At 52.7% G+C, this 12,031-nt stretch overlaps 1 protein-coding gene across 2 annotated transcripts in view; it reads right to left on the bottom strand.

The window, feature by feature from the left end:
- Positions 1-12,031, bottom strand: part of AHRR (aryl hydrocarbon receptor repressor) — a 67,195-nt gene that overhangs the window by 49,584 nt on the left and 5,580 nt on the right. Inside the window, exons 1-3 of one of the 2 annotated variants that reach the window (XM_045506900.2) lie at positions 9,352-9,501; positions 8,341-8,413; positions 2,134-2,315 (exon numbers count right to left, since the gene is read on the bottom strand). In XM_045506900.2, coding sequence (XP_045362856.2) covers positions 2,134-2,315; positions 8,341-8,402 — 244 coding nt within the window. In that variant the 5' untranslated portion in view covers positions 8,403-8,413; positions 9,352-9,501. Of the gene's footprint in view, positions 1-2,133; positions 2,316-8,340; positions 8,414-9,351; positions 9,502-12,031 lie in introns of those variants that run through there. The other variant, XM_045506899.2, reaches the window with a different exon arrangement.

The raw sequence follows: 12,031 nt of genomic DNA, 5'->3' as shown, positions 1-12,031 counted from the left end.
GGTCTCCCTGAAGCCCCGAGGACCCAGCCTCCGGCACTGAGCCCACGCTGACCTGGACCTGCGTGCCCATGACCCCACTCGGAGGCCCCACTGGCCATTGGCACTGACTTTCAACTTGAGCAGCTCAAGCAGCTGTGGGGGCTGGGAAGCAAGCCAGCCCACGTCACACAGAGTACCCCACAATCCAAAGATGTCCTGGTTTTCCTGGGTGCGTCAGAGGTCCAAGTCCCCGGGCAGCCATCCCCAAAATCCAGGAAATGCCAGGTGCTTTTGGGGAGCGACAGGACACTGTGGGCACTGGAAGGGCCCAAACAAAATTCCGGCTGAATAGGGCCAGTGGGACACATGGGGGAACACAGGACCCTTGGCAGCTGCAGAGATTCAGAGGCAGGACCCGCAGGGACTTCGTCACTGCCCACAGAGAAGAGGGGGCAGGCGAGAGTCCTGGTGCCAGCATGGTGGGGCACGGACGAGGCCCCACTTCAGATGCAGGAACGCAGCAGCAAGGGGCCCTTAGACGACTCGATGAGGGGGCTGCCTCAGTGAGGCCTGCAGGCTGCACCTCCCTACCACCTCTTCCTAGAAGGCCACCAGCCCGCACAACCCTCCTGGTAACCTACCTGAGTTCCTCCCCCACGGCACCTACCGTCCTCTGCTGTCCTCCAAACTTACTTTTCCAGAAATGTTTCCTAAGCTTGTGCCTCCAGCCACAGGGGTCTGGGTGATGGACCCCCAGATGGCACACTCCCAGTCCAAAGGGAAAGAGCACAGCCTACGAGGGGCACCGACCTGGGCTGGGTGCTGGGTGAACTACAGGCCAGGCCGGGCCGTCAAAGCTCAGCCCCCATCCCCACCCTGCGGTGCTCCCAGGGCCTGTGTGGGGCAGACACAGCAGGTGTCACAGGGAGCAGGGATGTCCCCGGGCCAAGCCCCACTCAGCAGACGCAGAGCCCTGTGTGCTCCGCCTCCCCTCAGGGACAGACGGCCTTTCCATGGGACATCTCAGCACACGCAGACCTACTTTGCCAGCAAGGGGTCCACATCTCCGGGCAGAGTGGGGCACAGGTGAGGGGCTCCAGGACCCTGGACATTCAGACAGAGGCCAGAGGCAGCCTAAACTGCATCAGAGTTCCCACACGGGGCTGGGGGGCTCTCAGAGGCCTGCAGTTGCAGAAGGGTTTGGGGATCCTGCTTCGTGAAGGAAAATGAAGGCCAAGGTGGGGCCCTTCGAAAGGGCTGGCAAGTGACGGCCTGGCTGGAGCACACAGCGGGCAGAACCGCCTGGGGACGCCGGTCTCTCTCAGCGGTCTCTGGGGGAGCCAGGGGTGAAGGCAGGCTGCCCTCCCTCTCCCAGGGCTGAGGAAGCCAAGAAGGTGCAGTGGCTGAGTCACACCTCAGACACATCGAGTTCGCAGGATTCCCAGGCCTGGCAGCAGGGGTGGGAAGGGGTTCGGGACCGGGTCCACATTGCTCCAGGGCCTCAGCCTTGCCAGCCGGCCAGCCTCACTGCAGCCCAAGGTGTCTTCCGGCAGCGTGAGGACGTGCAACAGTTGACTCCTATTGCCTTTTGACAGAGCAAGAACTCAGCAGTCTGCCGCAGTCCCCACCATGCCCTACTGCCCCTACCTGCCCTCCTTAAACTTTTATCTTACCTGCTCCCGAAGACCCACAATAATCATGATTTTGTGAGAGGTTCAGACCTAATTCCCAGTAATGGCCACGATCATGGGTGGTGACAACCACACTTCCTCCTCAGGAACTCAGCCCGGCCACGCGGGGAGTGAGGCTTGGCCTGGAGCACTGGGGAAGGGCAGGTACCCAGAGCCACTGCAAGGCTCTGACACACCGGGCCACCTTGTGCAGAGGGGCTGGTGCCCGGCTGGAACTCAGCTCACGGCATCCCCAGGACAGGCAAGGTTGGGAGGAGGCCCCAGGGCCCCAGGGGCAAGTGAGGCCAAGCAGGGTGAGGGCCGGTCCACGCCTCCCACCAGGTCTGCTCCTGTTGCCCAGCCTCAGCACTCCACCTCCGAGTAGTTACCCAGGACGAGAGGCACAAACTGGCCCAACCCAGCGACGCTGGGTGGGACCCACGTGAGAGCCAGCTGGATGCAGGTGGGCACAGCTGAGTCCTACCTTGGAAGAAGCTCTTCACCCTGAGGTAACTGACACTTAGACGCAGGACCGAGAGCTTGTCCAGCTTAGAGATGATGTCAGGTGGGAGTGGCAGCAGGCTGGCCAGGTGGTCCAGCTCAGCATTGAGGCGGTCCCGGTGCCGCTTGGAAGGGTTTGACTTCTCAGCCCCCACGGCAGGCCTCCTGCGGGGAAAGACCACAGTCAAGCACAGACTCCCCACCCAGAGCCACCGCCCTCAGGTGGAAACCTGTCCCAGGCGGTGACCTTATGAGAAGCAATCAGCTTCAGGATGGAGCACCGCCAGGAAGAAAGTGCCACGCAGTACGGAAGGGCACCCATTCCTGAAGATGCACAAACTCAGAAACCACCAGCCACACCAGCCACGCCAGCCACTGGAAGGCAGTACTGGGGGGAAAGCACAGAGAGACAGGGGCCAGGCAGCAGGAGAGCTGTGTGACCCCAGCATGCTTCCTGGCCTCTCTGTGCCAACTCTTTCTGGGGTGGGAGCAACACAATGGCCCTGACAGACAACCTCTGCTTTGTACTGTCAGGGGCTGAGGCCACACAAAACCACAGAAGAGCCTGCAGCTCCAATCTCAGAAGCTACTTCTCTTTTTAAATTTGATTGATTGATTGATTGATTGATTGATTGATTAAATTTGTGGCTGATTTAAAATTTTCTCTTTAATTGAGATTAATTCACATAAAATTGTTTTGAAGTGTACGGTTCAGTGTCACTTAGAACATTCACAGTTTTGTGTAACCACCACCTCTGTCAAGTCCCAAAATATCTTCATCACTCCAAGTAAGACCCCACCCCCACCAGCATTTCTCTCCATCTTACCCTCCTCTCAGCCCCCAGCCACCATAACCTACTTCACATCTCTAGGGCTTTCCTGTTTCAGACATTCCACGTAAATGGAATCACACAACACAAGGCTTTTCATGCTGGCTTCCTTCACTTAAGATCATGTGTTCAAGGTTCACCATGGTGCAGCCTTTGTCAGAGCTTCACTCCTTTTCACAGCTGAGTAGTATTCCACGGCCCATGAACTCTGAGGCCACAACTTTACGCCACGTTATGTCTCCACCAGCCACACCTCACAGCCTCACCTACACTCGCTATTCTCCTTCATTTTTCATAATAGCTGTTCTCATAGGCATGAAGCAGTGTCTCATTGTGGTTTGATTTCCATTTCCTTAACAAACAGTGAAGTTGAGCATCTTTTCATATGCTGGTGGCCACGTCTGTAACTTCTGTGGAGAAATAGCTACTGAAGCCCTTTGCCCATTTTTAAATTGGGTTGTTTGTCTTTCTGTTGTTGAGTTGTAGGCAAGCTTTATATACTTGGGATATTAGATCCTTATCAGAGATACAATTTGCAATTATGTTCTCCCATTCTCTGGTTATCCTGTCACTTTCTGCTGTTTCGTTTTTTCCCTTAATGAGGCACCTACACCAACATTACTCACACTGCTAGCCAAAATTTAAATAGGCAGGAGGCCTGGGGATGGACTGAGCAGACTCCCGTGGGGACTGGCACTTGCTGGCCAGAGGAGAGGCCCACCCAAGCAATGAAAGACACTCACAGCTTCCCCAGAAAACAAGTCAGCACGGCAGGCAGGGGCGGGGGTCAGAGAAGAGGGGAGACGGCTGGGCCCAAATCTCACCTCTGTGCGGACCTGCAGGGAGCAGTCGCCCACTTGCCCACCCCCCGCCCCTGACAGGCTGTGCCTAGGACCCGGCTGAGCCGCACCTGCCCTCCGCGCCAACCCCGTGGGGCACCTGGGAGAAGAGGCAAACGGCTGAAGAGATGGGTGTCGGGAGAAATGTACTCCTCCCAGCTTCTCAGAACACCTGGCTGCCCCTTCATGCAGCTCCAGCCCCGGCATCGCCCTCCCCAGTTCCAGGGCCGTGGCCAGGCCGGTGAGCAGGGTGGGGTTGAGGGGCAGGTGGGGGAACTTCCAATTCTCCAAGGCGGAGACTCAGCAGGAGGTGAGGGGACAAGGATCCGGCCCATCTGCATGGGAGCACAGGAAGAGCCGTGGCCAGCTCAGGGGAAGGAGAGTGACAAAAGGAGCCAAAAACATAAAATACCCGGAGGAGTCTAGCAAAAGACATCCCAGACACCTAAACTGAAGCCATGAAACATTGCTGAGAAAAATGTACAAAGACACAAATGGAAAGATACACCATGTTGGTTGACTGTAAGACCCAACATGGTGAAGACGGCGTTACTCCCAAAACTGATCTACAGAACAGATCACGGACCTAAATCTGCGACATGCCGTGGAACTCTACCAGAAAATATGTGAGAAAATCTTTGAGACCTTGGAGTAGTCCTGGGACTCTAAGGACACGTTAAAAAATCATAAAAGAAAAAATTGATAAATTAATCTTTTTCAAACCTTTTAAAACGTCTTTTGAAAGTCACCATTAAGAAAATGAAAAGGGAAGCCAGAGACTGGATAAAAATATTCACAAGAGGCTGTATCCAGAATATGTGAACATCTTACAGTTCCACAAGCAGACAAAGAACCCAACAAGAAGGCAGGCACAGCACGCAGACGAACACTTCACCAGAGAAGATATATGGACATCAGGAAAGCCCATGAGAAGACACAACACCAGGTGTCACCAGGGAAACGCAAATCAAAACCACAGTGAGCTACCACCACACCCCAGCAGGACTGCTGGAGCCAAGACTGGCCATCCCAGGCCTCGGTGAATGTGGAGGAGCTAGAAACCTCACCCACGGCTTCCAGGACTGTAAATGGTACAACTGCTCTGAAAACAGGTCTGGTGTTTTCTTAAAAAGTCAAACACACATCTACTCTGTGCAGGACCCAGCAATCACTCCCCTAGGTGTTTACCCCAAAGAAATGAAAACACGCAACCAGAGGCTCACACGTAGACGCCGCCGCTTCATTCACAACACCCCAAGCTGGGAGCAACCCAGACGTCCACCTGCAGATAAACAGACAAACGCGGTTCGTCGCACGACGGAGCACCACTTGGCGTAAGGAGGACACACTCCGTACACGAGCTGGGGAGGAGTCAGCAGCCCCATGGCATGGGGAGAAGCCCCAGCACGCTGCAGGATCCCGTTTATACAAAGTCCCAGGAACTGCAAACCAGTCTCCAGGGCAGGCGCACAGGCGAGGTCACCAGAGCGAGGACGACAAGGCACAAGGAGACGCTGGGCGTACGGGAGCGTCTTGATCTCGACTTCAGCAGTGGTTACTCAGGTGATCACACATCCCAAACCCCATCCAGTTGTGCACTTTAAATGGATGCAGTCCTGGGTGCTTTTGTCACAGCCCAGGAAAGATGGGAAACGCAAAGAAGAGAGGGCAGCCCCACCACTCACACCTCGTGAGCTCAGGCTGCAGACCCTGGAGAGCACGGACCCACTGCTGCACCCACACCCCACGGGAGAGGCTCCCACCAGCGCAGCGTCCAGCCCTGAGGGGCCTCGGGGAGCAGGTTCCAGGGGCCAGGTGCTCTGAGGACGGACGACCTCCACCTCCGAGGTCATCGAGGGCTCCAGGACTTCCATCACCCACCTGGAGAATGGGGCCAGACCACAGCCCACAGGCCCCGGTATGGTGAGGAGGCCAGGACTGCAGCTGGGCCATGGGGCACGGAGTGGTGGGTGCAGGGACAACCCAGAAGGGCTGTGGGCCTGGTGACCTGCACACATGCACACACCCGGCCTTCATGACACACAGACGCCAGCGCTCGGACAAGCCAGCCCGGCCACGTCTCTCGGGGCATCTGCAGGCACCGCCAGGGGAGGGGATGTGCTGGGGCCCTGTGTCCATGTTACTCCACTGGCTCTCACTGTCCCTCAAATCACAAGTCCAAATGCTCAGTGAGGAAAGCGCTGATTCTTCAGTAGGAGAACTGGGAGCAACCCGTGGCCGGAGGGGAAAGGAAAGAGATTCAGGCCCAACAGCTATACCAGGAAAACTGCAAGTGTTCAAAAGGTTTAAATATATATATATATTAAGGGATCCATAAAATTTTAGAAGAGATATTGGGAAAATTCTCATAAAATTGAAGCAGGGAAGATCTTTCTAATTGTGACATAAAATTAATTAGCCACAAAGGAAATGATTAATAAAGTCAACTTCATAAAAATTGAATGTTTTCTGCATGGCAGAGAACACCGTAAGTAACCTCAAAACTGGGGAAAGTTACCTGAAATACATTCAAGGATTAGTCTCCTCAGTGTCCAACAAATCGAGAGGCACAAAGACTTAAGCACGAGACAGAGAAATGAGCAAAAGTCAGCAACACAGAAAAGGGAGCACAGTGGCTGCCAAGCCTCCCGTGTGAGAAGAACATGCAAAGGCACCGAAGTCTGAGGCACACACTCGGCCGGTTTGGTGACACCATGGAATCACGAGGGCCTGCGCGTGCCTGCTGGGTCTGGCCTTGCGCTACTGCTCGCCAGCTGGTAACTGCTGCTGTTCACAGGTCCTGGGAGACGCTGACTGCTCACGGCTCGGCGGGCTGCGAGAGCTCCGCTGTCTGCCTCACCGACCCAGGTCCCCAAGTCCAGCGGGATGCGGAGGGTCTGGGCCGGGGCTGCAGGTGCAGGGTCTGTGTCCAAGCAGAGGGATCCACCACTTCCACAGTGATCCCCAAACGAGCCGGCTCGGCCTGAGAGGGAAGGTACCAGCGCGGCCACGGCGGCGGCCTCTCCAAAAACGAGCACGTGCCAACACCAGGCACAAAGCCACTCATGCCGCGACGTCTGCGGGACGGTCTGAGGGGCGCCGGCAGAGGGCTGGAAACCACGGGTCAGGGGGCACCCTGCACAGGCGCACAAGGGACTGATGTGGAAGGTCTAGGGCGCTGGGCGGGGTGTGTGGACGCGGCCGCTCCTGCAGAGGTGGGAGTGCACACGCCCACACCGCACCCCTGGCCTAATGCACTAACAATCTCAGCAGGGATCCAGGCAGGGAGTCTGGGGCACTTGGGCTGGGAGGAAGACTCCGTCCTCTCTGAGTCTGAGCACACGGAGTCTCACCTCTTCAAAACGTCAGTTAATAAAATTTATCGTTTCATAAAAGCATCTCAAAAGCTCATCTCAGACTCTGACATTGGAACAAAAACATAATAAGGGAGGGAGCTCCTTCCTCTGCCCCTGGACTGGCAGGCACCCCAGAATGTGGTGTACACAGTCCCCTAGAACTTGATGTACACAGCACCCCCAGGTCGTGGGGCACAAAGCCCCCCCAGAACACGCTGTATGTGGCCCCAAAGATCTCGGTGCACATGGTCGCATCTCTGGGTGACTGAGTTTCCTTACACACAGCCAACGCAGGTGACAAACCACCTTCTGAGGCCCCGCCTCCCTGGCCTTTGTCACCATTGTGGGGCAGGTGGTGCCCACATTGCTGCGGAAGTCTCAAAGGACCCTGCAGCCACCAGAGGCCAGGGGGTGGCCTGGGTCACAGAAACCCTGACCCACACACAGACAGTACTGCGCGCGTGCAGACACACACACACACACACACACACCCATAGCCCCAGCCACCAGTGGACGTGATGCAGGACCCCTGTTCCAGGAGCCGGAGGCAGCCTGTGGGCTCTGGGAGCCACTCTCTGCTGACCTCCCAGCAGGGCAGTTCCAACACCCCGGTTATTCCGGCCACGGCTGTGGACCACACCCTTGTGGCCCTCAGCTCCCCTGTGCCAGCCACGGGCCGTGGTGCTGTGTCCTGGGGCTGGTGGAGGCTGGGCCTGGGCGTCCCCTCCCTACTCTCTAACTCAGCCTCCCGGAGGCCCATGACCAGGAGGATGAGCCCCTCACCCCATCTCCTTCCACTTGGGGCAAAGCCCAGAGGCACTGCGGGTGTGTCCAGCTGGGGACGGCCCCAGGGCAGGGAGGGGCCGGTGCTCACCCAAACAGGCAGCTCAGCCCTCGGTGTTGGCTTCTGGCCACAAGAGGCTGGACCTCACCTTCCTGCCGGAGCCCTCGTCACCACCAACCCAGGAAGAAAGGCCAGGCGGGCTCCAGCTGTTGGGAGCCACGCACACCCGCCCAGGCCCACTCCTGCTGTCGCCGGGTCCCTCCCTGCCGCAGGGAGGCTCACCCTCACTCGCTTTGTCCCTAGAATTCACTTTTCTTCAATGAAAACACAAATGCCTCCCTTTCATCAGTAGCAGCAGAGACAGAAGACATGATACTTTACTGTTTCTGAACGGGCTTCCTCCTCTTCCTCCCCGCATACAAGCACTCCCCCGGCGGAATCATCGTCTTGGGCCCTAAAAAAGGAAGGGAGCATCAAGTTGGTCCCATTGAAGAGCTCCCCGTGTCCACACCACTCTCAAACCACCCAGACGGCAGCCAAGGTCAGTGGAGGTGCCCCAGCCCCAGGCAAGGCATGACTCTGTCCCCTGCAGCGATGACCGAGGGCGTGGCCAGCATGAGCCTCACACCTCCCCCACTCGGCAGGAAGATGCCCAAGGGCCTGGCGAGGACACAGCCCTTCACTGGGCAGCAGCACGGCCCCCAGCCTGGCCCCAGGACCCACACCACCCCCTCCTATAGAGAAACAGCCCTGTGCTCCCAGAGCCGATGGCAGATAAGCTCCCGGAGCCACCAGAAGACAGAGGAACTCCACAGGCATCCGGAGCAGGACACGCGGCCACAGAGCGAGGACTGAGTGCTGGGGCAGGGTCTGCGCAGGCGTGTGGGGCCGCGTGCATCCTCTCAGTGCTTGTGCCCCATCCACGCCCCTTCCGAGGCCCCCCTTTATGGCCCGGTACTTCCTCTTCTCTTCGTAAAATCTCTCCTAACTCCACAATGTTTCCACTTATGCCACTAACTCCCAGCTGCACGAGCCCTGCTGACCACCCCTGCTGGCCTCCACCAGCAGTGCTGGACGCAGACAGCTGACCCCGAGGAGCAATCCAGTGTCTGTGCCCCAAGCTGGTCAGCGCACCCATCACCTCAAGGAGGCCATCAGAATCTTGGTTTTTCCCGTGCAGTGAGGATGTCTGCTCCCTCACAAATGTCCTGCAGACCAGTCGCAACTACTCAGTGCCAGGCTCTGGGCCAACAGACAGGGAGAGGAGGTTAGGACCCCTCCCCTGGTCTCAAACACATGCAGCCTGGACAAGGAAGCACATTACTCAAACACGAAATTTCCACTCTGTTCAGAAAGTGCAGTGAAAACGTCAGAAACATGTTATGGACCCACCTGAAATATAAGAAACACACTTTGTAGACAGCCAGTCACAAAGGATGTAGACTCTTCAAACAGCAGACACAGACTGAGTGAAATGTATAGACCACAGCGTCCAGCAACAGCAGAGCACGCGGTCTCTGTGCATGGCCCAACCATCAAGTAGACCGCATTCTAGGATTGAAAACAACCCTTAACAAAGTTGAGACAATAATAACCATACAAAGTATGTTTTCTAATAAGATGGAATTAAACTAGAAAGATACATGGAAAACTTCCAACTATTTGGTAAGCAATCTGCTTCTAAGTAACCATGGGTCAAAGAGAAAGTCTCAGAGAAACTTAAAAATGTTTTGAGCTGAATGAAAATATAACATATCAAACTTCATGGGCTACAACTGCGTGGTCTGATGGACACTGGCAGCATTAAATGTTTACATTAGAAAAAAATAAAGGTTTCAAATGGGTAATCTAAGCTTCCACTTTAAGTAACTAGAAGAAGAGAAAATAAATCCACATCAGCCAGAAAGATGAAAACAATAAGGAGTAAAAATCAGTGAAACTTGGAATAGAAAAAGAAAAACTGATGAAACTGAAAGTTGGTTCTTTGAGAAGACTAACAAAATGAATAGGCCTCTAGCCAGACTGATCAAGAGTGAGGAAACACAAATGACCAATATTAGGAGCAAAAGGAGGGACATCACTACAGATCCCACAGATGTTAGAAGGACAATGAGAGACACCGCCATGAACTTAGCTGTGTCCCCACAAAAGTCATACGATGAAGCGCCAATCCCCCACTTGACTGTACTGGAGACAGGGCCTTTAAGGCGCTGGCCATGGTCAGAGAGGCCCTGACCTGCTGGAACTGTTGTCCTGACAAGAAGAGGAAGAGACAGGAGAGCTCTCTCTCTGCCATGTGCAAGCCAAGAGGACAGCTCTCACCAGAAGCCGCACCAGCAGGCACCTTGACCTCGGACTTCCAGCCTCCAGACTGTGAGAAATAAATTTCTATTGTTTCAGCCACCCGGTCCATGGGATTTTGTTATGGCAGCCCAAACAAAGTAACACAAATACTATCCCCACAAAGTCAACAATTTAGATGAAATGGACCAATTCCTCGAATGACATGAACTACCAAAACTCACTCAAGAAAAAACAGACGACATCTTTAGTCCTATATCTGCTCCACGACAACAACAGCCCCAGGCCCAGATGGCCTCGCTGGTAAATTCTTCCGACTCAAAGAAGAAATAATAATATCGACTCTCTACCGAAAAAATTAAAATTAAAATTAAAATTAAAAATTAAAATTGCCAACTCATTTATAGGTTCAGCATTACCCTGATACCAAAACCAAAGACATTTTGAGAAAACTATAGCCAAAAATCCCTCATGAACATGGGCATAAAAATCCTCAATTAGATGCTAGCAAATGCAACCCAGCAACACATGAAGAGGACGATACATCACAAGCGGGGTTTACCCAAGGAATTCAAGGCTGCTCCAACAGCCAGAAATCGATCATTATAATTCACTTTATTAATAAACTAAAGAAAAATACATATGGTCATCTCAACACATAAAAATGCATTTGATAAAATCCAAATCCATGCATAATAATGAAAAAAATCTTATCAAACTAAGAATAGAAGGGAACTCAACCTGATAAAGGGCATCTACACCTAACCTACAGCTGACATCACACCTAGTGTGAACTTAATGTGATCCAGACAAAGACCGGACATAACCCTGAGATCACAGACAAGACAAAGATGTTCTCTGTCCCCTTTCCCATTAGTGTTCACAGACAACGTGATGGTCACACAGAAAATTCCAAACTTTTGCTAAGACAAATCTCTTATAACTTACAATAATTGAGTTCAGCAAGGTCACAGGAAAAAGGACAACATGAAAAAGTCAACTGTGTTTCTAAACACTAGCAATGAAAAATTGGAACACAGATTTTTAAAAACCAGTACCATTTACAATAGTACCAAAATAAAAATTAAATATTTAGGTATTTCAAGAGGTTTAACATGTGTAACTGGGAACTTAAAGAATAGGAGGGTAAAGGAGGTGACACAGAAAAAAAATGTAAGAAATAATAGCAGAAATATGTCCAAACTTAATGAAAACTGTAAATCTACAGATTCAAGTAGTCAATGAAGATACATGCACCACAATGTTCACAGCAGCTCTGTTTACAATAGCCAAGACATAGAAACAACCTAAATGTCCATCAGTAGATGACTGGATAAAGAAGTTGTGTTATATTTACATAAGAGAATACTACTCAGCCATAAAAAATAAAATAATGTCATTTGCAGCAACATGGATGGACCTGGAGGTTGTCATTTTAAGTGAAGGAAGCCAGAAAGAGAAAGAAAAATGCCATATAATATCACTCATATGTGGAATCTAAAAAAAAAAAAAAAAAAAAAGACCAATGAAGTTATTTACAAAACAGAAACAGACTCGCAGACACAGAAAATAAACTTTTGGTTACTTGAGGGGAAAGGGGTGGGAAGGGATAAATTGGGAGTTTGCGATTTGCAGATATTAACTAATACATATAAAATAGATAAACAATAAGATCCTACTCTATAGCACAGGGAACTGTATTCACTGTCTTGTAGTAACCTATAATGAAAAACAATATGAAAATATATGCATGTACATGTATGACTGAAAC

The sequence above is a fragment of the Camelus bactrianus genome, chromosome 3 (assembly GCF_048773025.1).
Source record: "Camelus bactrianus isolate YW-2024 breed Bactrian camel chromosome 3, ASM4877302v1, whole genome shotgun sequence".
Lineage (NCBI taxonomy): Eukaryota > Metazoa > Chordata > Mammalia > Artiodactyla > Camelidae > Camelus > Camelus bactrianus.
Note: the sequence above shows the minus strand (reverse complement) of the source record. Positions and strands in the feature narration are given on the sequence as shown.